This window comes from Equus asinus, chromosome 15 (genome assembly GCF_041296235.1).
Source record: "Equus asinus isolate D_3611 breed Donkey chromosome 15, EquAss-T2T_v2, whole genome shotgun sequence".
Taxonomy (NCBI): domain Eukaryota; kingdom Metazoa; phylum Chordata; class Mammalia; order Perissodactyla; family Equidae; genus Equus; species Equus asinus.
Genome location: NC_091804.1, coordinates 20,866,326 through 20,892,122, shown reverse-complemented (window position 1 = coordinate 20,892,122; position 25,797 = coordinate 20,866,326). Strand labels below are relative to the sequence as shown.

At 48.0% G+C, this 25,797-nt stretch overlaps 1 protein-coding gene across 5 annotated transcripts in view; it reads left to right on the top strand.

Moving 5' to 3' along the window:
* Nucleotides 1–268: 268 nt before the first annotated feature.
* The window catches only part of STK35 (serine/threonine kinase 35), a 139,694-nt gene continuing 114,165 nt past the window's right edge, over nucleotides 269–25,797 (top strand). For 3 of the 5 annotated variants that reach the window (XR_011494599.1, XR_011494598.1, XR_006514328.2), the window contains exons 1-2: nucleotides 1,193–1,912; nucleotides 14,611–15,360. Coding sequence is in view for 2 of the 5 variants with exons in the window: in XM_014828508.3 (XP_014683994.1) it covers nucleotides 418–726; nucleotides 1,315–1,912; nucleotides 14,611–15,323 (1,620 nt within the window). In the remaining 3 variants the exon portion in view is untranslated. Of the gene's footprint in view, nucleotides 727–1,192; nucleotides 1,913–14,610; nucleotides 15,361–17,000; nucleotides 21,844–25,797 lie in introns of those variants that run through there. The other 2 variants (XM_014828508.3, XM_044748712.2) reach the window with 2 other exon arrangements.

Here is a 25,797-nt window from a genome sequence, read left to right as displayed (position 1 = left end):
AAATGGCCCAGTCTACCCATTTTGGAGCAGAGGAAACTGAGGCTGTGACTGGGGCAACGATTTGCCGATTTGCGAGGAGCAAAGGGCTAACTGGGGGTAGGGTGTGGATTCCAGCCCAGTCCGGGCGGTGCCCAGGCACCAGCTCTGAATCAATCAAACCGACCAATCCCATCAACCAATCAGTATTTATTGGGCGCCTACTGAGTGCAGTTCCTCATCCCGCAGCGCGGGCCAGGAGAGAGGAGTTTGTGGCGCGCAGGAGGCTGCGGAGACCCGGAGGCCGCAGCGGATCGCGGGAATTTGGCGCCTATTTTTTGTGGGTTGGGTGTTCTCGCCAGTGATTGGGTCCCGGCTGCGGCTGCTCGGTCGACCTTGGCAGGACTCGGGCGGCTCGGTACTCGACCGGCCTCCCGGGGGATGGGCCACCAGGAGCCCCCGCTGGCCCAGGTGCCGGCGGGAGGCTCGGCTTATATAAAGACGTTATGTAAAGGGCTCAGCTGGCGCGAACACGTGGAGAGCCGCGGGAGCCTGGACGCCCGGTTCTCCCCCGCGAGCGCCGCTACCACCGCCCCTGAAGCTGCAGCGGGCTCCGTTGCACGCAGGGCCCAGGCCGCCGCCTCTCGCGCTACTCGGTGCGGGAGGCAGCCAAGGCCCGGAACGGACCAACCCCAGCCGAGGACCCCAAGGGGGAGACGGGCCGCCCGGAAGTGGAGGGACGCCGGCCAGGTAAGCGCGCGGTACGCTGAGTAGAAGCCAGCGCCGAAACTGGGGCTGCCTGCGCCGCCTCGGGCGCTTGGGGAGGGCAGCTGGGCCCCGGCCTGGCGCTCTAGGGGACGCCAAACTTTTAAACCAACCCCCTCCACCCGCAGCCCTCGGGGACTTGGGTCGGTCCGCGGGGCTGCGCTCGGGCTTAATTCAATGGACTGTTTACACCCGGGAGAACACAAGGCGGGGCGCGGGGAGGGGGATCCCCAGGGAGGCCAGGCAGGGAAAAGATTTCCCCAGTCCGAATTGCCCCCGAAGGCGATTTTCATGAATCTCGAAGACTGCTGGTCCTGGTTTTTCATATCCCTACACGATAAATTAACCAAGAAGGCGGGGAGATTTTGCTTTTCTTTCCGGCTCCCCCTCTCAGCAGCGGCCCTTTGGTTTCGTCTTGCCCGCTTTCCCCTCCCCTCCCCTGTGCAGTCTGCAGCAGTGGCTTCCGTCTTAAAGGGGCCGCTGCGGCAGGAGGGGGGAGCTGGGACGCCCTGCGGCTGCGCTCCTGGCCTCCCCGCCTCGGCCTGGTCGTTTAACCGATTCTTTCGGCCGCAGGTCACCATCCAAGGTCCCGCTCCTCCGCGTCCCAGGGCCGGACGGAGGGATGAGGCAGGGGGGGCCCGGGCAGCGCCGTTGCTGCTCCCCCCGCCGCCCGCAGCCATGGAAACGGGGGAGGAGGACGGCGCCCGCAGAGGTACACAAAGCCCCGAGCGGAAAAGGCGAAGCCCAGTGCCGCGGGCGCCCAGCGCGAAGCTGAGGCCGGCGGCGGCCCAAGCTATGGATCCGGTGGCGGCCGAGGGCCCGGGCGAGGCCTGCCTGGCGCGGCGGCGGCCGGAGGGCGGCGGCGGGTCGGCGCGGCCGCGCTACAGCCTGTTGGCGGAGATCGGGCGCGGCAGCTACGGCGTGGTTTACGAGGCGGTTGCCGGGCGCAGTGGGGCCCGGGTGGCGGTCAAGAAGATCCGCTGCGACGCCCCCGAGAACGTGGAGCTGGCGCTGGCCGAATTCTGGGCCTTGACCAGCCTCAAGCGGCGCCACCAGAACGTCGTGCAGTTTGAGGAGTGCGTCCTGCAGCGCAACGGGCTGGCCCAGCGCATGAGCCACGGCAACAAGAGCTCACAGCTTTACCTACGGCTGGTGGAGACCTCGCTCAAAGGTAGGGGCGCCGCGGGCCGCGACCCCTGAGCTGGACCGCTCAGCCCAGACTGGCCCCGGGAGCCCTAGGCCCCGGTCCTGATCCTGTCACCCTGGGCCCAGACACACCCTCCTTCCCGGGGCCGGGCATTCGGGCCCTCCGCTCTTCCCGGGACCCGCAGTCAGTCCCCGACGCCAGCGTTAGCTGGTATTTTCATAACAAGCGCTCATTAAGTGCTAACCATTATCTTAGTAAGTACTTAATAAGTGTAAGCCATTATTATGAAATGTCTAGCACTTTCAAGACGGGTCGGCAGTGGATGGGGTTGGGTTCAGCGTTGGTGGAAGAACTGCAGGGCCCCCTCACCTTCTAGGGCCTCTTCTGTTTCTCTCCCAAAGCACAGAAAAAGAGAAAACTTTGCTGGACCCACCCACACCCCCTCTCTGTGTGGTTCCAAATATCCTGACACCCTCCAGCTCCACCCTGCAAACTCTGGCTTCCTAGTCTTCCCTTTCCTCTGAGACCTCAGCCCTTCATCCCAGGCAGTCAAGCAAACTGGCAGTTTTCTGGCTAAGTCCTCTGGGGCCTGCAGAAAAATAACCCCCGCAGGTGGGCCTAGAGCTGTCACATAACGACGTCGAACATCTTTTTCTTCCATTTTACATTCTTAATCCTCTGAGGCTGGCTTGGAAGTTGTTTTGCTTTTAGGGAAGATGGGGCTCAAAGAGACAAGGGGACTTTGCAGTCCTGGGAGTTTTAAGTGCATTTAGAGAGAGTGTTCATCCTGAGTGCTCAGTACTCACGTGTCTTGTTGAGACTACAAGGAGCCAGGGATCTGTGGAGAGAAGAGAGGGCCAGTGGGCTGGAAAGGTCTGAGGAGGCTTCTCAGGGGAGAGGTTACTAATCTGAATCCCAGCTATATCCTAGGTGTCTTACAGAAGAGGATTTAGGTAATAACTTTAAAAGTAAATCGTCTTCTCTTCCTATAAATGGAGAAATTAAGGATTAGAGTTGAACAAACGAGTTGCATGTACATCAGCTTGTAAGGGAAGTTCAGTTGTACTCCTGGTTTCCTTAGAATTTTTCGTAGCTTAAGTGGTATGAACCCAGATCTGTCTTGATCAAGGACTAGATCCTTTGAAACGTGTGGTGGTGTCCCTCCTACCCCATGGGTGGACTAGACCTGACCTTTAAGAATGGGTAGGATTTGGGGTGGGGTGGCACAGGGCATTGGGTTTGGAGCTTTTACCGAACTTCATGATCTCTACAAGCCCACCCCAGGAGAGCTCCCTGTCCCTTTCATGTCAGTTGTTTGACAGTGGGTTGAGGGACGTGATCAGTATCACCTGGGGTCCCTTTTCAAAACAGGCTTCCATTTGTTTTGTCCGTCCCTGCCTCATCCATTCTGAAAAGCCTCCCCTCCCCCAGGGTGAATATATTTGTCTCGAAAAGCCTTTCCAGGTGATTCTTTCAGCTTACCTGGATTCTGCAAGGTCTTCTCTTCCCTTCTCAGGCTGTCTTCTCCGCCGTGCTTAATGAGTGATCTGGACTTCCATATTACGTGACTGCCTTGAGATGTGGGAGTTAGCTTTGCCAGAGGATCCCCTTCTCCCCTCAGTTCATTGATGCCAGTCTTGAAACTTGGTCCTGGGTTTGAAGTCTTTCCTTCCTCACCCTCCTTATAAATACTCTTCAGATTCTCACATGTCGAGTTTGTCAGAACTCCACAGGAAACAGTGGCAGCATCGCATAGTGGTTAAGACCCTGGGCTTTGGGCTTAGACTGACTTTCAGTCATGGCTTGTCCAAACTGACTGCGTGAGACATGGGACAAGTTGTTTAAAACCTATAGGGAGCATTCCTTTATCCATAAGATAAGGGTACCTATGTCATAGGTTTGCTGTGTGGCCTGGGAATGTCACTAAGTGCTCCAGATAAGGAGGAATTCACTGCCTTAGTAAGTTCAGGCTACATTTTTAATTCTCTTCCACCTTCATCCCCTTTGAGAGTCACAGTGTTCTTGTTCAAGTTTCCCAAACTTGTTTGACCATAGAACATATCCTGTTGCGTGTGTTGTCAGCAACACCAGGTTGACAGAAACACTGGTATTTTCTTCCTCCCTTTGTGAACTAAAACTGAGGCCTAGAGAAATGAAATATTTTGCTTTAGGCTACATACTTAGTATGTCCCTTTCAGTTGTTTGGAGTCTTCAAAATATTTGAGCCTCTATTATGGGTTAGGTAATGTTCTGGGCTCTGCAGTAAAGAAAATGCGCATGGTCTTGGTTTATGAAACTGATGTTCACATTTACAAGTCAGGTGTAAATTTAGCAAGCAGTAAATAGGCATCTGTTTTTTGCTATTAATATTAAAGTGGAGAACAAAGACCCACTCCAAGTTAAGTTTTCCTTACTTCAGCTTCCAAAATTTAGCAGTCTTAATCTGCCCTGGGGCACTGGGTACAGCACACTGATATCATTCAGAAATGTCAGAGCTGGAAGGAATCTTAGAGATAATCTCGTTCAGTTTTATCTTTAAACAGAAAGTCCTTTGCAATCACCTTTTGCATAGTCTCCTGCGATTTAGAATAATTTTGAAATAGACCAAAAATCGTTAATCTGCCTTAGTCTCAACTGAACCAAATTCACATACTTTCACCAAGACCCTATAGTGGTATTTGCATGGGGGTGGGGGTGCAGGACACTCTTTGCCCCAAAGGAACTTAATTTGAAAAGTTTGAAGACCTATAGAAGACCTCAATGCTAATTAAGGGCACGGGCGGAAAAGGCAACGTGGCTCATTAAGGGCTTTGTACAGAGTGTTGTAGAGAATTGACGGGAATAAGAATCAGGAGTCAGCCAGCAGTTAGCAGAGAAGGTGGGCTTGAAAGAAGGGGAGCCTTTGAAAGAAGGACCGTGTGCTTGGGTAGAGAAGAGAGACAGTGGAATTTATTTCACACTTGGGCCAAATAGAGAGTATGTGTTTTTTCCCCCTTCAGTATCAACTCTAGTGAATACTACTCAGAGGGCATTTCTATAGTCTTAGAAGTTATTTGACATGTAAATAATCCAGTATCACAAAGATGAGGGGACTTAATGTAGTTCTTGGTCTCATCCAACTTTGTTTGGGAGACTTCCGTGTCTTCTGTCCTTCCTTTCTCTGAACAAAGACCAGACAGATCCCAGCCGGAGCCTTATGTGGAGAAGAAGCTTCAGAGTCAGTAGCTGTCTTAGGTGACTGATCTGGTCTTCTTTTTCACAGGAAAGGAAACTGAAGCCCAGAAAAGGGACGGCGTTTGCCCCAGATGAGTTAGTGGTAGCATTCAAACCAGCCTCTAGGCTTTTTAAAACCAGGTTAACAATCCTGTAAATTATTTGGTTAATGTCTTAACTTTTAAGTACTTTTCACAAAAAAAGAGGAGATAAGGCATCAACAGTTTGGTTTTATCCTCCTGTTTCCATTGCTGATGGACCCTTTCCTGAATACATCTCAGTTCAAGATTACTGCCACTTGGGAGACGGCAGGCAAGCCTGAGCTCGTTGTCAAACTCAGAAATTCTGGTGTTCTCACTAATGCACACGGTGATCTTTCTGACAAATAGCAAGTCAGGACCAAAAAAATATCTAGAACAAACTCTCAAGACTCATAAACTGAATATTTAGAAATTTGGAAATGCTGGAAACTTAGCTTACCCCAGCTTGGTAAGACACTAGTTCTGCTTTACCAGTTATTTGATGTTTGCTGTACTCAAGATGCCTTTAATTGGCTTGACATGGGTGGGCATTTCGGCCCTTGGGGGGATATGCTTGTGTGTGTACCCATGCCCAGTGGTGACTGTGAGCCAGGCACTGTATTAGAAGAGGTCATGCCAAGTTTCCTCCATGAGGCATGCAGAAGACACAGCAAGGTCAAGGTCACTCCTGAGTGGTGGGTATCCTAGGAAACAGTAGAGGCTTTCTCTGGGAGTGTGGAGACATGGGGAAGCAAGGAAGGAAGTAGACTTGAGGTAGCTGAGGGGAGGACTTGAGGTAGTGTGGGAAGGGAGTCCAGGATCCTAGCAGTGGACTGGCTGGCCGCCTGCAAACTCCCGCCTGTCTGTTAAGTGCCTAGGGAAAGCTTAGGCTCAGAGCTGGGCCACCCCCTGCCCAGGCCCCTAGAAGGCAACTCTGAATTCTCTAGTGTAGCTTGGGACCTCAGAGTTTAGAGATCCCCTAGGTAAAGGCAGAGCTGGGTGATGATCTGTGGCTCCCCTCACGTAAATAGAAGGCCGCCTTATGGGCCCTGGAAGTTAACAGGATACGGTAGAACGCGGATACTGACCTGGAGTCAGAAGGTCTTAGTCCCACTTTCACCCTCTTAAAAGCTAAAACCTCCTGATTACTCTGTGCCGGCGCTGTTCAAAGGCTTTATACCTATTAACTGGTTCAGTCCTCACAACTGCCGTTTGAGGTCAGTACCGTAATACCCCTATTTTACAGGTGAGTCAACCAAGGCAGTTAGGTGAAGGAGATTACCCAGTGTGAAGCAGTTCAGCAAGAAGCCAAGCCAGGATCCCAGCCCAGGCACTCTCGGTTGAGGCGGCTTTCCTTGACAGCTCGGCTTCGCTCTGAGACAAGTGGCTTAAGTTTCGGCGACTTCTATTTTTCTTGGTTGTTAAATAGGCATAATCGTATTTTACTCAAACTGATGGCTACTCTTTATTTTTAGTTATGTATTAATCAGTACTGTGGCACTGGTGATTTGTTCTGGTGTCTTCTCTGTGTCTCAGCTGCTAGGGACCCTGTACCTCCTTTCTGGTCTGCTGTTGAACGTCTTGGGACAACCACGCAGCCTTCTCTTGCCTGCCTCCCTTCCTTCCGTGTGCATTGGGGGTTTTAGATACCAGCCCCAGGAGATAGAAATAACCCTTAATTGAGAGCTTTGGTTAATTGGGGTTGCATTGGTTAGGGCTTTTTATAGTGTAAACTCTCAGAGCTTAGCTTCCTAATAGAATGTCAGTTTACTTTCAACTCCTGTTTGGCCTTTGGTGGTATCCTTAGGGCTAGGAGCCTTCCTTACTGACTTACAAATTTTGGAGGCTTACCTAGTTCTCTTTAATTTACATATTCTGTATGCCCTATGCTAGAACTTTCTCTGTTCTTTCTCTTTTTTAAGCCTCTCCAGCTCACAATTCTAATCTTGATTCATTTCACCCAGTTACTGAGCACCTACTATGTGTGAGGTGCGCTGTGGGGAGCCCAGAGACTTGGTCTCGTTCCACTGTGAGTGGCCAGTCTGTGGAGGAGATGAACACAGCACAACAGATGTTACTTCGCTGCAGCCCGTGAGAGATGCTCAAGGGGGAACAGCTGCCGGGAATGTAGACTAAGTTGGGGGAAGGATAAGAAGCAATCCTGGCAAGAAGTAGGGCCTAGGTATGTGGAGAGAGAAGCGAGCCAGGACAGCCGTGGGTTACTCCCCACTCTGGTTGGCTGGTGGAATCTGCATTTTAACAAGTACTAAATAGGTCGCCTTGCATAGTGTTTTCATATGCATTCTCTCATTTAATCCTCTCTACTTTAATTTTGTGTTTTTGTAACCTAGTTTTATACTGGAGAAAATCAAGGCAGATAAGGTCGAGTCACGTTCCTGGTACTGGACCAGTGAGGGTCAAGGTCTAAATTTATGTCTGGGTCCTCTTTCCAATTCCATGTTCTTGACACGCTGCCTTATGACCATGTTGGAGGGCTGCCAGTGGTGTCCAGACAAGTGACACAATTAACATGCAGTAATTGTCTACTCTGGTGTCCAGACACCATGCACGATGCTTCGTATGTCACAATTAAGCCTTGTAACAGCCCAGTAAGATAGGTGTCTCTTCTCAGTTTATGGAAAATGGGGTCTTAAGAAGTTTTCCTCGGAGCACTTAGCCATGTAAGTGAGAGAGTGGAGGTGGTGTTGACCTCAGGTCTGGCTAGCACCACAGCCCTTGTCCTGGTGTTAGACCTGAGGGTTCATATTTGGCCTCTTGGCCTCTGTAGGGCACTGTATCTTGCCTTGGCAGCCACTCTAAGGGGATTCTGTAATGCACAGTGACATTTGACTAATCTTATGAAGTACTTTGAACACACCCTGTGGTGTTGACACTGGACCCAGCCTCTCTATAGTGACACAACACAGCCCAAGGTCATTGAGACTGGGACCTGGGGTTGGTCTATAAGCTCATCTTTCCTTGGGAAGACATTCTGGATGGAGTCTTCAGCTTCTCAGGACTGATCTTCAGCTGAGCCACTTCTTTAAATAAAATATATATGTATTTTTTTTTTTGGTGAGGAAGATTGCCTCTGAGCTGACATCCACCACCAATCCTCCTCTTTTTTGCTGAGGAAGATTCGCCCTGAACTAACATCTGTGCCCATCTTCCTCTGTTTTATGTGTGGGACCTCTGCCACAGCTTAGCTTGATAGGCAGTGCGTAGGTCTGCACCTGGAATCTGAGTCAATGAACCCTGGGCCACCGAAGCGGAGCGCACAAACTGAACCACCTCATAGAGGTCACATAACACATCATAAGTTTAACGTGAAGTGAAAATATAAAATTATATTTAAGAAAAAAAGATTAGGGCTACCAGGGTGGCCCCAAAATAAAATATTTTAGTGTACAACTCTTAACGAATCAAAAACAGGGATGGCTATAGTCATAGCAAATTCAAACTTCAGTTTTCTGGATTCCTTTCTATTTTTCTTAAACAAAAATCTATAATTTTATATTTTCACTTCACGTTAAACTCGTGCTGTATTATGTAATCTCTTTTAGCTTTCTGTTTAAGTAAGTTTTGTTGAAATATAACGTAGCCCTTTAAAGCATTCAAGTGGCAATACCATAATAGACCGTGAACTCTTCCCAGACAGTTGTTTCCAGTATTTCACTTTCACTGTACTGTATGGAATACCAGTTCTAGGTGTTTTTGGTGTTCGATGTTCCTTTTTGTTGCTGTTGGTGGTCGGTGTTTGTGTTTGTTTGGTCTTTTTGATACTCTTCTCATAGAATAAGTTCCTACAGTGGGCTTTTTCTGTCAAATAGATTGAGCATTTTTACAACTTGTGATACATATTGCCCAATTGCTATCATCTCAGCACATTTAAGTCAAAATTGCAATTAGTTCTCTACTGAAAAATTAATATGCACATTGTGTTTGGACTGTAACACTGGGGACTTGAACATTAAACCCCTTGGGGACACACATAAGAGGGTGCCTACAAGGAGCTTGTGTCGAAGTGGAAAGTGAACATCTAGGTGGTAAATTCTGCTCTGGGCTCAGAGGCAATAGTAGGGCATCATGATAGGAATCGTGGCTGTGGAGGCTCTGAGTGCGGCCCCTGACTAGCTGTGAGACCACAGGCAAGTTATTTAATCTTCTGAGCCTCAGTTTCCTCACCTGTGAAAGGGGATGTAATTATCACCTACGTAGACGGGTTTGGAGGAAGAAGATTGGCTAGAGTACTGTTGATTCTAGACCTCCGAGACCTTTCTCCACCGCCTTCTTACCGCCTCCCTGGCCAGTCCTCTCTTCTTGGGGTTTCACAAACTCCCGATGAGTCTCTGGGGTGCTGGTCTGTCTTCATTGCTAACTCCTCATGCCTCCAGTGGGCACTTGTTTCATCGATTCTAAGACTTGCTCTTCACGTGTTAACATCTCTGAAATCAGAACTGAACCTAGTCAGCGTTGTCAATAGCCTGTATGTCATTCTTAAATGTTGTGTCTTAAAATAGATGACTTCTTCGATTCAATAAACAGTATATCTTTCTAAAATATATCAAGAACTTCTAGTCACTTCCCATTTCTTTTTTTTTAAGATTTTATTTTTTCCCTTTTTCTCCCCAAAGCCCCCTGGTACATAGTTGTATATTCTTAGTTGTGGGTCCTTCTAGTTGTGGCATGTGGGGCGCTGCCTCAGTGAGGCTCGATGAATGGTGCCATGTCCGCGCCCAGGATTCGAACCAACGAAACCCTGGGCTGCCGGCAGCGGAGTGCGCGAACTTAACCACTCGGCCACAGAGCCGGCCCCCACTTCCCATTTCTTAGTCTGAGTTCAGATCCTTAGTCTGACAAACACCATTTCTTGTGATTTGACTCCAGCGTCTTCCTCTCTAGCCTCATTTCTGCTTATCTCCTACTACATCTCTTCTGCGATCACCCAGATTACTTGGGTCCCCGTCTGCGAGCTCAAACCCCCTGTGCTGTTGCCCACTCTCTTCGTTCTGGGAGACACAGCTCAGGGGCCACCACTCTGGCAGTGATTCTTAGCCTGCCTTTCTCTCATCCTGACCACCTGTCCCTGCTCCTCAGGCTGAACTGTGCCCTATTCTTGGTTCTCATAACTGTAGTCATTCTGCTTCTAATGACCAGAAACCTTCATAAGGGCAGAGACCACTTGGCATCTCATCTCTGGTGTGTGTCAAGCACTGTGCCCTCGGGAAATGCTTCAGTGGAAGTGAGGAGAGCATGGAGATCCAACTTCTGGAGGAGGCTTGGGATTGGGCCCATAAAATGCTGAGTATCTTGTATCCCTTTCCACGAGATGCCTGCCTTTCCTCTGCCCAGACTGACTTATCCTCGTGCCAGGCCTGCGGCCTCAAGTTTCTGAATAAAGCAGGCCCCACTTTGTCGGACAACTTCAACACTGCTTATTCCTGTGAGTAAGGAGATGCGGGGCACCTGCTTGATTTTTTTGTTTTTTCATTTTCTCTGTCTCCCTGTGAGTTGTGGCATAGAATATGTTTTGAAATACAGAGTTTATTTCATGGTCTCCTGGTTATCAGACTTGAGGGAAAGGTAATAAAACTCTCCTGGAGGTGGGCTTGCCTCTCTTGAATCGGAGTGCCATTTCTTAGCCCCCTGAGAGATCGCACTGTCTGGTGGGAGGACTTGGCCTGGAGGTTCGCATCTACCCAGCTGCTCATGGCAGTGGTCTTGGGCAAGTTACTTACTTTTCCCAGCCTTAGTCTCCTCACCTATAAAACAGTGTCCAGCGGGATGAGATAGCTCACATACTGCGCCTTTAAAATAGTGCCTGGAACCCAGTGGGCTCTCTACGTTTATTTGCCTCAAATCCTTATCACCTCCAGATAACACACTCACTGTTTTCTCCCCCTCTGGGAAGCTAAATTTTTAATTCTTACTCATCTCATAGAACTGTCAGATTATACCAAACAAGGGGGTTACAAAACCTAAGTAAATTTTGTTTCTATTGGCCCAAAAAACTGTAAACTTCACGTGAGGATCCTTCTTGCTGCATGTGTCTACTCCAATGATACATCCTGAAACTGGGGAAGTAACCACAGGGTGGCTTCAGTGACCTGCTGGGCCCACTGTGGGGTGGACCTGAGCTAAAGCTCCACTGATCACCTGACCTCGATCACCATAAGGCCCTCCTCTGACAGGTGGACCACAGTGACATTTGGGTTTCCAGGAATTAGTGTCATTTCAGAACCAGTGTTTGGTAAGCCCTGAAAGTTTGACCGCTTTCCCTTCCCCAGTGCACAGTCACCTTGGTAAAGCATAAGACAGAGCCTTAGCTGGTCAGAAGAGGGCAGTTAGCTGGGAAATCAGGCAAGTGTCAGGTGGGTTGGTGTTCAAGCTGGTCCCTAAGGTGCACATTCAGACATGCCTGCAGGGATTGGGGGAGGAGGGTCTCTTTTTAGGTAGAGATCACTTCAAATAAAAGTGGCCCGATCTGGCTAGAACATGGGTTTTGGCTGTTACAGCCTGAGAAGTGTAATGTAATCATCCACGTTCATTTTCTGATTTCAATCTCATCTTTTGCCTAATATGTGAGACCTTTATCCTATGGCCCACAGCACTGGGATTATTGAAATCAGTGACTTCCTGGGATTCAACTGGGGTCCGGTGGGAATGGTGATGTTAGTGATGGGTCAGGATGTGGTTCCCCCAAGTATCTTACAGTCAGCAAAATGTATTTCATGCCTGTGACTTAACAAGACTGAGGCTCAGAGAGATTCGGGGACTTGCCCAAGGTTCTAGCCATCTTTCCATCATGCCTCAGTCTCCCCATGTTTTCCTTTGAACTAAGAAACTATGCAGTAAACCAGTGGGCAAGGCAGAGGTCTAAACCCAGACTCCTTGCCTCTGGTCTCTGCTCCTCCTGTTAACTTCATCCTGGCTTGCTTCTTGACAAGAATGCATTGAGTACCACCTCCTCTCCCTCCATCTTGCAAGGAAAGGACTGGAATTCTCACATGCCTCTTATGTTTTTTTAATGGGCAGCTGGGGATTCCTGTGGGAACATAGATGCTGCACCTTTTCCTGAAGCAATCCCAAGGCCCTGTGTGTGCAAAGAAGTCCTTTCTGTCTCTGGGATGAGTGGCCTCGTTCCCCAGTCAACCATTCTGTCGTGCTCACTGATGCTGTTTCTGACTCTGAGAATGCCTCTTCCTGTCCAGTGCTTTCCTCTCCACAAATAGCCCCTCCTTTCGCATCTCCTGAGCTTAGCTCACTCCCTTGAGCAAGCTCCTCCAGCCCGGGCCCCATCTGTCCCACCCACTCACTAACTCAGGGCACTTTTTCTTTTACCCTTTTTCTCTTTCCCTGGATTCTCATAACCTGGACTCGGATTGTCGTCTGTTTTGCAGACTTGTTTTCCTTTTACTTCAGTTGCCGTAGTTACCAACTTTGTGTATAAAATCATCACCATTCCCCACCCTTTATTTCCCCACTGTTTCAGTGAAAAAGTTTCAGTTTTCGGATGTGGCCTTTGCAGAAGGAATCTGATGGCTTGCGGATCGTTTCCTTTCTGGCTCTCCCACCAGCAAACATTTCTTGCCCTCCTTGTTGAGTCTTTACTCTGGAGTCTAGACTGGTGTGGGTTTCAGATCACCACTTCATTTTTGCAGTGTTTTTAGATAAAGGTTCTCAGCCCAATAGAGCCAGTGACCTAGAAAGAGGATTATGAGGTAGGAAACAACTGATTTAAAAAAAAAAAAAAAAAAAAAACAAAACCCATTTGCCCTAAACTGGGTCTACCTGTATTAGTTTGATTGTGAGTAATAGAAACAAATTATATAATTACAGGGGAAGTGAGATCTGTCAGATCGTGGTCAAAAACCTAAAACTTTTGCCTCATCTGTCTAGACGTCTTCTGTCCTCAACCTAGAACTCCCAAACCATGGCCTTTGGTAGACTGTGTGCCTTGGTAATTTCAGGGCCATTTGGGTTAGCAGGGATCATCCAGGTCACCAGTTCTTCATAATGGAGTAGAGTGAATGACTGGTAAAAGTCAATTACTGGCAGAGGCTGTATGAGCAGCTGCACCCCTCTTTTTTGGTAGAATGGAGATACCATCATGGGGATCAGAGGACTTTTCTTCAAGCCCTGGCTCAGTCATGAGTGATTCACGTGACCACCCAGGGCAGGCCCATCCTCCTCATCAGCAGAATAAGGCATCTGCCTGCTTAGGCTTAGCTTTTGGGACACTTCTAGTCATCAAATGACTTCATGTAAGGGGTCAGTGTGCCATTAATTGTTTTATAAAGAATATTGGGATTTGTTCGGACATGCCAATCATCAGCTTTCCTGGTGATTTTCTGTGGTTCAAAAGGAAACACTTGGAAAGGCAGAGCTGGAATTTCAGGCCCCCACAACTTGATTTCACCTTACATAGCACTTCAGACCCCAGGGTTCCCACCAGACTTCCTCTTCCTCTCTGGTCCATTTGTTCCTGAGTTGTTTTACCCCTTGCATCTCTCAGCCTGCTTTCTTCTCCCTTCTAATCTGCTGCCTGTCCTACAATTCCTGCCCTTCTGGCTTCTTTCGATCTGGCAAGTGCTACCCACCTTTCTCTGTTCATAAAACTTGACTTTGGTGCAGATGCACAGCTTATGATGCTTGCTGTTTCAGATACTGTTAGCTCCTTGAAACTAAGCTTCATAGAGACAGGCATGTTATGTTCCAGACTTGTGCTAGGCATATGGTGGGCTAACAGAAAATACTGATGAGTTGGAATGTGCCTCTGGAATAAAATTGTAGTGCCATTCTAGATGACAAGAACCATTATACCAGTCAGGAAGGAAGGGAGGGAAGGTCATTTACCTGGCGTGGAGTAGCAGCCATTTGACAGTCTTCTCCCATGCTTCCCCTTGTCCCATCAGCAGCCTGGGAGTTAGGGGTGGTGTGGTGCTGCCTATTTGGAGACAGTAGATAATGAAACACAGTGGCTCACCATCAGACAGATTTGAGTGTCTTAACTCTTAAGACTCTGTGAGCCTCAGCTTCTTCATTTTATAAGATGGCTCTATTTCCTCCTACTTCTAAGGTGGTAAATATTAAACTGAATGTCAAGTGCTCATGTGGACACTCCATAAGTGGTGACATGTGGCCGTTTACAGGTGAAGAAGCAGAAGTAGAAACTTGGAAAGGTGAACTAAGTTGCCTCCTGGGTATTCAATAGGTCAGCGGTAAACCAGAGTAACTACCCAGGTGCTTGCCACCAGCCCCTGCAGCCTGTGTCGTACCTTATTTGTTATACCTTGACTCATCCTGTGTGGGTAGAAATGGATGGACTTACTTGTGTAGAGTTGGCTCAGTGCCAGTGGTGCTGGTCCTCTTGGATTGGAGCAGTCGTCACCACTGTCACTTACTTTAATACGCTGCATTCCTTTGGCCTAAAAGTGGCATGAGTGTGTCTGTCTCACTCGAGCTCATTCCTGTCTTCCTTTGCTGTAGGAGAAAGGATCCTGGGTTATGCCGAAGAGCCCTGCTATCTCTGGTTTGTCATGGAATTCTGTGAAGGTGGAGACCTGAATCAGTATGTCCTGTCCCGGAGGCCAGACCCAGCAACCAACAAAAGCTTCATGCTACAGCTCACGAGCGCCATTGCCTTCCTGCACAAAAACCACATCGTGCACAGGGACCTAAAGCCAGACAACATCCTCATCACGGAGCGCTCTGGCACCCCTGTCCTTAAGGTGGCAGACTTTGGACTAAGCAAGGTGTGTGCTGGGCTGGCCCCTCGAGGCAAAGAGGGCAATCAAGACAACAAAAATGTGAATGTGAATAAATACTGGCTGTCCTCAGCCTGCGGCTCAGACTTCTACATGGCCCCTGAAGTCTGGGAGGGACACTACACAGCCAAGGCTGACATCTTTGCCCTGGGCATTATCATCTGGGCAATGATAGAAAGAATCACTTTCATTGACTCTGAGACCAAGAAGGAGCTCCTGGGGACCTATATCAAACAAGGGACCGAAATCGTCCCTGTTGGTGAGGCGCTGCTAGAAAACCCAAAGATGGAGTTGCACATCCCCCAGAAACGCAGGACTTCCATGTCTGAGGGGATCAAGCAGCTCTTGAAAGATATGTTAGCTGCTAACCCGCAGGACCGGCCTGATGCCTTTGAACTTGAAACCAGAATGGACCAGGTCACATGTGCTGCTTAACATTCAGGGCAAAGCATCTTGGGTGTTTTTAAACTAGGTGAGTATACTCTTTTTGTTCTGCATACACACTTCCTGGACTGGATTCTTCGTCCCGGGCCCTGGCATGGGCCCTGTGGAGCTGGGGGGAATGCAGAGTTGGAGACAACTAAGTGCTTGTCTTTAAAGATCCCCCGAAGTCTCGATGAGCAGGCATGCGGGATGGCGTAAGTAGGAGTAGGAACAGTAGAGAAGTTTTGAGTGGACATTGCATTTGAGTCGAGTCAAAGTTTTTTAGAAATGCTTTTTCTCATCAATTAGTAAATGTTTACCATAGAAAATGTGCAAAGGACGTATGGACAATTTTTTTCAGAGAATAAACGCTGTCCCTAATTGTCTCTCTCCTACTCAAACATCCAATTCTATATAGTTTAGGTTATGCTGTAGTTAGGCACAGTTTTGTTTCCTGTTCTTTCAACAGTGATCTGAGCATTTCCCCATGTCATACTTTGAGAGTATGGCTTTCAATAATTGACATTCCATTATATGTGCCATAATGTAACCATCCTCCTACTTTAGGCATCCAGTGGTTTCTCCATTTTAGATACCACAGACAATATGAGTGAATATTATATGGGAGTCTTTGCTTATTTAACAGATTTATTGTGGTCTTTCGTTTGTCAAGTACTGTGCTAGGCTCTGGGATAAGAATGGTAAGCAAAATCAGAAACCTGCCCATCCTCGTGAATTCTGCAGCTTCATCAGGGAGAGAAGCATTAATCAATATTTACCATGGTTGCTTTACAACGAAGGAGAAGAGATATTAAGGGAAATTGACGTTTCACGGGATGGTGCCCAGAGGCAAGAGTAGGGATTTGGGGGTAGTGCGGAACATTCCAGGTAAAGGGACCAGCCTGTGCAAAGGACCTGAAGCCAGAGGGAGCCTAGCACATTTGAGAGACTGCACCAATTTGGGTTAGTGAAGAATGTAGACACATGATCATCGGGGAGGACAGTGACCTGCCAGAGGAGTGGACAGAGCTGAAGTGGAGAATCCCAAAGTGTGGACCAGGAGCAGCAGCAGTAGCTGAGTTAGACCAGTCTGAGGTGTGCACAAGAGAAATAAGATCAGAAATAAGGTGAAACTTGGGGCCCTAGAATTTGACCTTAACTTCATAGGCATCTGGGAGCCGTCTGCAGACAGAGCACAACAAGCAGCGTTAAGAAGTTGAACGTGTGCATGTGCAAGTTAAATTGAACCAGAGCCTGCAGACTGGGAGACCAGTTGGCCCAGTTATTTTATTCACACCAGTAAGGGTTGTTGAACCTGTGAGTAGTGCTGAGGATAGAGGAGTGCCTAGATCTTCAGGGCAGAGGATTGGCAAGACAACTGGCCACATGTGGAATCGGAAGAAAGAAAGTGATAGATAGTGGAGATTGATGGCAGTAGACACAAATGCTGGCTAGTCTGTTGGTCACATTTGAATTCTTTTCCTTAGCAGAAATCCCCAGCCTTGTTTTGTGGGCAGGGGAAAGAAAAGAACATTGACTACCATATATGCTAGGTATTTCCTCATGTACCATTTTGTTTCACCTGCGCAACCCTGCAAGGGGTTAAGTCATTTGCGCAATACCCTAATAATTTAAGGGCAGGAATATCTTAGTCATAGGCCCCCTTCACCCTCCTTTTTTTTTTTTTAGGAAGATTAGCCCTGAGCTAACTACTGCCAGTCCTCTTCTTTTTTCGCTGAGGAAGCCTGGCCTTGAGCTAACATCGTGCCCATCTTCCTCTACTTTATACATGGGATGCCTACCACAGCATGGCGTGCCAAGCGGTGCCATGTCCACACCTGGGATCCGAACTGTCAAACCCTGGGCCGCCATGAAGCGGAACGTGCGAACTTAACCACTGTGCTACCAGGCCAGCCCCCGCCCTCCTTTTTTTCTTAATATCAATGTGGCAAGCTGGAAATAATGTTACTTGTATGTTTTACTGAAGCCTTGAGATAAGGTGGTGGGAGGTGGTGCTGATCCCAGTGATCACAAGGAAGGAGGCTCAGCAGGAGCGCACAGAGCCCTCCAGGACCTGTGGGGTTCTTAGTCCCGCCTTTTGCCTTCATTACCCTCAGGTTTCTATTCGGAGATGGTTACTACTGAGTTGAGCCTGGTTACATCTGTCGTGTTCTCTGTGAACTTACTTCTGGAATGAGTTACTAGGTTTAATTCTTCCATTCCACGAACATTTATTGAGTACATTCCAGGTGCCAAGCCAGTTTGTCCTACTGCCCAATGAGTAAGAGAATAGAGCTCCCTAAAGGTAGGTGTGGGGTAATACCATGTTAGAGCCCAAAAAGGGTTGGCCAGACAGTGGTTTTTTTGGGGGGAGGGGGGCAAGATTAGCCCTGAGCTAACATCTGCTGCCAATCCTCCTCTTTTTGCTGAGGAAGACTGGCCCTGAGCTAACATCCATGCCCATCTTCCTCTACTTTATATATGGGACGCCTACCACAGCATGGCTTGCCGAGCGGTGCCATGTCCACACCTGGGATCCGAACTGGCGAACCCCGGTCCGCAGAGAAGCAGAATGTGCAAACTTAACATCTGCGCCACCAGGCCAGCCTCCAGACAGTGTTTTAATTGTAGTTCATGCTGTCACTTCCCATTTCTGTCTCATCTTTTCCACTTTTAAAAAACGTCTTAGAATTCATGTTTGCGCTGGAGTAGGAAGAAGGTTGTCATTGGAAGAGGGACCTGAATGTGGGTTAGGATTATGGGGTTGTCACAACCCGTTGAGATCAAGGCTCTCGTTTGAACATCCACACTTGGATTGGTGCTGTTTTGCAGGGAAAAGTTTCAGCTAAATAAGAGGGATTCCTTCAGGTAGGAGAAATAGGTGACCTTGAGACCAGAAAAGATTAGGAACATTGTCACTGCCAAGTGTCCCAGGCTCTGACAGCCAATAAGGACAGTACTTGGTCAGTTGGTGCCTATCTGACCGTAGCCTCCCCTGCCCTGTTGGAGCTGGGCACGTAGGATTGTGGGCCTGGGGCAGGTCTCTGTGCTGGGCATTGTGGTGCCAAAAGCTTCACATGGGTTGTGGTACAAATGAGCTTTGGCTGGCTGGTTCGAGAATCAGAGGCTGGAGTTAGGAAGAACTGTGGGGTCCAAACTTCCCTCCCTCCCACTGAGTTGCATAGATGCAGAAGCAAATTCTATATATTCATTCAGTATGTTGATTAGGAAACTATTGCCAGGGACTATTTCAGGCACAGAAGATACATTCGTGAATAAAACATACAAAAGTTCTTGCAGTTGTGGAGCTTATGTTCTGTTGGAGAGACAGACATAAACAGAAGCAATGTGTTAGAAGCGCTCTAGGAATGTAGAGCAGGATAAGGGAGATCAGAAGGCTGGGAAGTGGGGGAAGAGATCAGGGTGGATCTCCTTGACACAGTGACATTTGAGCAAAGAGGAGTGGAGGGGGTAAAGTCATGAGGATCTGGAGAAAGCGTCCCAGACAGAGGGGACAGCCAGTATAAAGGCTTGAAGGCGGGATAGAGTGAGTGGGGAGAAGATTGTAGGGAAAGAGGCTGGAAGAGTAATTGACAGACACCTAGAGTAGGCCTTGCATGCCATTGGAAGCATTTTGGCTTTTATTCTTGGGTCAGATGGAAAGCCATTGGTGTGTTCTCAGCTGTGTAGTATCTGATCCTCTGAAAGGATCACTGTGACTGCTGTGTTAACTACAGGGGGGCAAGTGAGGGGATAAGGTGGGAGGCTACTGAACTAGTCCGAGGGAGAGAGAATGAGGGCTTTGAGCAATGGAGCAGGGCAGCTGGTGATTGGGTTTGGGGTTAATTTTGAAGTCAGGCAGCAGGATTTCCTGCTGGATTGAAAGTAAGTTATGAGAAGGGAATTAAGGATGGCTGTGAGGTTTTGGCCTTGGAAGCCATTGGAAGGGTAGAGTTCATCAAATGAGATGGGGAGGACGTTGAGAGGAACAGGTTTGACTGGAAAAAAAAGTTAGGTTTTAGTCATCTGAAAATTTGAAATGCCTGTTTAGAATCCAAGTCCAGAGGTGGAGTAGGTGATGGGAAGGGTGGAGTTCAGGGGCAAGATCTGGTCCCGAGCTACAAATTTAGAGACGGCCAAGGTGCTGGAGTGGGCACAGAGAAGATTTCAAAGGATGATGCAGCTCTGGGCCCTCCAGCATTGAGAATGGGGAGAAAGAGAGGAGCCAGAGAGATAGGGGACCTGGGTATGGTGTCCTGGAAGCCTGGTGACAAAAAGACACCTGGAGGGGGAAGTAATCAGCCACAGCACGTGAGCCAGTAGGTTGAGTGAGAGGAGCACTGAGAATTAACCATTGGAGTTAGCAGGTGGGAAGTCTTTAGTGCTCATAGCAATTTTGGTGGCACATAATGGGGGAAAGCCCTAACTAGAGTGTGTTGGAGAGGGAATGCAAGGAGAAGAATTGGAGACGGTGAGAGAACAGACCAATGATTCTCAAAGTTTTTGGTCTGAAGGCCCCGTTACACTCGTGAAATTGAGGACTCAGAGAGCTTTTGTTTGGGGTGTTATCTGTGGATATTTGTGGTATTAGAAATTGAAGCTGAGAAATGTTTTATATGTTTCTTTCAAGTGAAGAATAATAAATCGGTTGCATGTTAACATAAGTATCATAATTTATGAGAAATAACTTCAAAATAAAAAATATTTAGTGAGTGACATTGTTTTATATTTTTGCAAATCTCTCTAATATCTTCCGTAATAGCTGGACTCTTGTATTTGCTTCTGCTCTGTAACCTGGTGCCATGTCACTCGTCATGTAACTTCTGGAGAACTCCACTATACACTTAGGAGAAAATGAAAGTGAAAAAGGCAAGTAATGTCCTAGTGTTATTATGAAGAGTTTAGGCTCCACCAACTCCTGAACTCCATACCACACTTTGAGCACCAATGGTATACATGACTCTTCCTGAGGAATTTTACTATGAAGGTTGCTGAGAAGCAGGGGTAGCTGAAGACCTAGAAAGGAGGGAATTATTCAGAGTTCCAAATGAAGACACAGAACTTGTGTGTCCTGATTCCCAGCCAGCTTTCCTATTAGACCTGAAGTTTGCTATGTTCCAGTTCAGCGGCCCGGGGTTCACAGGTTCAGATCCTGGGCACAGACCTATATACCACTCATCAAGCCATGCTGTGGTAGGAACCCATGTACAAAAAAGAGGAAGACTGGGGCAATGTTCCTCAGGCAAAAAGAGGAAGATTGGCAATGGCTGTTAGCTCAGGGCCAATCTGCCTCACCAAAAAATAAAAATAAATAAATCAGGGCTAAATGGTTTTAGTTTTTTGCAACAATAAATGGAAAGGTACTTTGGGTTGGAAATATGGGATTCCTCTGAAAGGAGTGTTGCCTAGTGGACTATCCGCGATTGAGTTCCATTTCTGTGATTTACTGGCTGTGTAACCTCAGGCAAGTTATTTTACCTCTTTGGGTTTTATCATCCATAAAATGGAGTAGTAGATCATATTTGTCTTATTGAGGTTGTTAGGGGAATCACAAGAGATTGTGAAAGTACCCTATATAAACTGTCTAGATAAAATGTTAAGTGGTAAAATTTTAGATACTTGCTTTGGCTTGAGGTGTCTTGTCTTCCATTCCTCTCTGAAGACAGTGGTCTTTAACCTTGCAACTGAGGATTACCAAATAATGTGGTTTTTTCCTTTTCAACAAAGCTGTACTCAAGGCAACTCAGTCCAGTTGCTTGTTCCAGAAAAATCTGTTTTTAAAGATTACTCGATAATGGAGCCTATCTCTCTTGTCACTTTTAGAAAATGTTTAATAATTCCTAATGGTTTCTACCAGCCAGCCACAAGTCTTACTCAAAGTGGGAAGCTAGCCAAACTGACGTTCCAGGTGCCCCCGCCCACATGTTACCAGGGAGGGTGTTATGAGGGAATCTGCATTCGTGGCCAAGTTTGCTGTCTAATATACAAACCTCGGTTACTAGGGCCTTTTGAAGCCAGGACCCTTGAATGAATGAAGTTTATTTGGAGCTGGCAGCTCAAACCTGCTGAAGGAAATCAGATGTTGGTGTGACCTGAGGGGTTGTAGAAAATATTCTTTGCCCTGTGTGCAATCTTGGTAGCCGCCTAACATCAGAGAAAGAAGTCAGGCCTAATTTTTCTTTTGACTTAATATGTTTATTCTTAGCCTGGAGACCAAAGACGTGGCTCTGGGCTAACGTGCTGGGCCACCTGGGTTGTCCCCTTGACCTGAGCTTCAGATTTTGCTTCTGCTTTATGTGATTTGAGGTTTTTTAACCTGGGGGTCCCCAGACCTCTAGTTGGGCCCCTAATGATCTTCTGGGGATTCACAAGCTTTTTCAGCTCATCTAACAGGCGACAGTGTGTTTGCTCACGTTGAAGCCAGCTCACATCATTTGCTTCCTTTTGGCTGGAATTGTACCCAAACTGTCTTATTATAGATATCAAGTTAATAAAAAATGATACTAAAAGCTAAAAAACAAAAAAGAAATAATTAATGTGGTTTGTTTTAAACAGTAAAGTCTTCAAAACAGAGTCCTTGGGAGGTAAATTAAAAAAGGGTTTTAGGTGAGAAATTGGGAATCCACGACCAGATAGGTCTCCAGGCTTTGAAGGAGAACAGTGCTGAAGGTGACCACAGGTGGTGGTGTTTAATGGTCGTTCCTGGGCTTAAGTGCTTTGTGACCATTATTTCATTTACTTATTTTCAAGAAACTTCCCAAAGGTCACAGAGCTAATGAGGAGCAAAGGCTAGATGTGAACCCAGCTCTAAGTCCGTGGCTTTAACCAGTGTTGTGTATTGCCTCATTGAATCTTCTATAAAACTCACATGTTTCCATAATTGAGTTCAGACAAGTGAGCCTCAAGTAGATTGGCTTTCCTGCCCTCCTAGCACCGCACATCGAGATGAGTAACATGGACCCAAGGGGCCTGGCATGCTGGTTTCCAGTTGAGACAAAGTCCTGCACCGCATACGACGTTTTGGTCCGTGACAGACTACATGTATGACAGTGGTCCCATAAGATTAATACCATATAGCCTAGGTGTGTAGTAGGCTATACCATCTAGGTTTGTGTAAGTACCCTCTATGATCCCACAACAAAATCACCTAATGACGCATTTCTCAGAACATATGCCCATCGGTAAGTGGCGCACGACCATAGTTTCTTCTACTCTGAAAAAGGTCATTGTGCTGGTAACAGGTAAGTAGCCCCCAGGAAGGCTTCACAGAGGAGGTATAACTGCCAAAGGGACAGGAGGCAGAGGTTTGATGCCTACACCCAAGGCTCATCCCACTTAGTCTGTGGTGGAGCCTTGAATTGCCAAAACAGAGGATAGGAGGAAGGAGATGCCAACCTTACCCTGAAGTAGATGGTTGCATCTACTAGAAAGAATGGCGGGTTTATTTATTTAAAGTAGGGATCATTGGGAGGGGAATGTGCCTAGCCGGTGATTAATTCTTTGGTCCAAGCAGATTTAGAACCTCTGGGCCTCTTTGGAGTCCCAGTCTGTAAAATGCAAGTCCCAGCCTTGCCTTACCCTGTCTCGCTAGCTCTTTACGGAGGTGTGCAAGAGTGGAGGGTTGTGAGGGAAGATCAGAGGGTTTGCTTCTCTTTTCCCCAGGAACTTAAAGCTCAGCTTTCACTGTGAAGACCTGGCAGCCCTAGGTACTGGTCTACAAGGAGACAGCCCTCGGGACTTGGTCTGTCTACTGGTGTGTTTGTTTTCTGGGAGTTCCCCAAGGTAGGGAGGGCTGGTGTTTGTAAAGCCAGGCAGCTCCCCGGGGCTGGCTTTTGCCCCGCTGTTGCCATCCCTTGACGACTCCTGCTGGATCAAGGGGAGGAAGCTGGAAGCTGAACTGTCCTTATGTAACGGAACTGGTGGCCCTCAGGGATAATCTGTCCCATGAAGCTCTGCAGGACATCAAAGCATCCATGAGGGGACAGGCCTGCCCCAGGGCTGTTGCTGCTCACACTCTGTTCCTCCCTGGCATCCTTGGCTCCTCCAGCCAGGCAGCATCCCCTTGGGCAAATCAAAATAGCTCTTGTAATCCTCCAGCTGTAAGCAAAGCTGCCTTATGGTTGGGGTCCTTCCAACTCCCATTTCCTCTTACCGCAGGGACACAGACACCCACCAACAATAACAGCCCCTGGTTATAAACACCTGCTTTGAGGGGCCCGCTGACTTATGCCGGGCAGAGGCCCTGCCCTTTTGTCTCCAGCCCTGAATTACCCACTTTACAAATATTATCACGCAGCATCCGCGCAACTGTTCTCTTATCTGCCGTCTTTCTGCAGATTAGGACGCTGACAATCACTTTCCTAAGGTTTTGAGAGTCAGGATTTGAAACAGGGTATCTGACTGGAAATTCCACCGTTCATTTCTGCCTCCTGCAGCCTCTTTAAAAGCAGCTCTGGATGGGTTCATGTTTTGAGGCAGATGGTGGGTCCCCCTCCGAATAGCACCACACAGGTGGCACCTTAGGATCAGTGTACGGCGCTGCAGATGGGCATCTCAGATCTGAGCACAGGCACACTGCAGCAAGGCCACCATCCGCTCCTTAAGGTGAGATCACTCGTGTGTGGATTGCTCTTGTGTCACGCTGATCCAGCCTTAAACGTGGGCAGGTGAGGCAAGGCTGGGACAGTGAGGTACCCACATAACCAAGGATCAAGCCACAGTAGGCATTAGCCTCGTAAGCAGGCAGAGGTCAAAATTACCAAAAGGTTGGAAAGTGGGAGCCACCATCGGCAGCCAGGAAAGCACCAGCCCTGAGGGAGTGCTGGCAGAACAGTCTGTGACACCAGTGCCACAACAGGGCTCTGATGTGACCCAAGGGTACCCTGTTGTCTGTGTTCCCCGGTACCCTGCAGAAGCCCATCCCAAGTGAACTTAGCCTGGGCATTTGAGGTTGATGAGAACCCAAAGCAAAATGGCAGGGGTTCCTGGGTTTCTCTCTGACAAGTCTTCCAGCTTGTTTATTTATTCAATCTCAACCACAGCAAGGGATCTCATCATTCGTGCCATCATTGATGTGGCTTCATGTAGCCCTGTGTTGACGAATTCTAGGGCCGAGTAAGATTTGGTGAGCAAGAGCCCTCCTGGCATATGGTGGGCACTTGCCCAGTGGTGGTGTTGATAGTGTAGGCCCCAATGTTGTCCTCTGGGAGCTCACACTTTAACAGTGTGGATGATAAGACAGGGATGCTTAGCTGTAGTGGGCGTGGCTTGGGAGAGATACAGAAAGCTTGCCAGGAGTAGAGGGAAGTTTCCTGGAGGCGGTGGTTCCTTGGGCTGGTTCTCGAAGGTAGGTGTAGGGGTACCTTGTAAGCCAAGTGATAAATGGAGGTCACAACTCAGGGTTTGTCAGCACCTCCTTGGCATACTGAGGCTTTGTTGGATACAGGAGACTCAGCTAGCAAGGAGAGGGAATCCTATTCTACTAACAAAATTCCCAACTGGATATGCCTTCTAGACCCAGGACCTTTGGAGAAGGCCCAGGGCTCTGTCTTGATAAACTAGGGCAGCAGCCAACAAGCTCCCAGCCTCTTTTCATTTCCACTGGTGAGTCCTCTGTGGCATTACAGAATTAGAGGAAATGGAGACCTCCTCCAGCATTTCTAGCATTCAGAGCATGGCAGGCCTTAAAACTGCCAGCCAAGTTTAAAATAAATCAATACCGTAAAATACTGCAATGAATTTCCCAACTTTAAAGGAATTTCACTTTCAGTTAGAGGTGCCAGGGGAAAGCTATAACTCAGCCTGCATCGTACACAGGTCAGAATTCTGTATTTTGTTTCTTTGTAAAAGAAAGTGATGTCTAGGGACTCAGGAGGAATGGATTAGAGCCACCCAGGCACACCGTAGGGCATAGTGAGGAAGACAGAAATGCCCCTATCTTCTCAGGCTGCAGAAAGGAGCTGGACGTGGGGCCTGGGCAGATAATCTCATGAACGGCAGCCTCGGCTTTCCATGAGTCCAAGGCGAGGGACTGTGGCAGTGATGGACAGTGGGTTGCCTTTGAGGTGCCATGGTGGATTGTAATATTGCCCATCTGTGCCAGTGGGAAAGTCAGAGATGATGTGAGCCTGTTGACTCATTGTGCATTGATTTCTAGCCTTTTGGAAAAAGGAAGGAAACCCTTAAATATCACTACAGCTCCTTTTGTTTTTTCTTTCTGCTTTTTTCAGACATGTCTAAGACATGTCCTCCCAGAAGGTTCCAGTCTAGGGCAAATCTAAGGCATGGACTGGAAGTGCCGTGCTGTCAGGTCTTGGCAGAACGCATGGGCCTTTCCAGCACAGCCCAGCCTTGTACCCAGCATAAGGAGAACTGGGAGTCACAAGTAAAGTCTCCTTTGTTGTTAGTAACCAGATTGTGTACTTGGATTGGATGACTGCTTGGAAGGAACCCTTGGTTTTTGTGGGGCAGCAGAAATGAGTGTGAG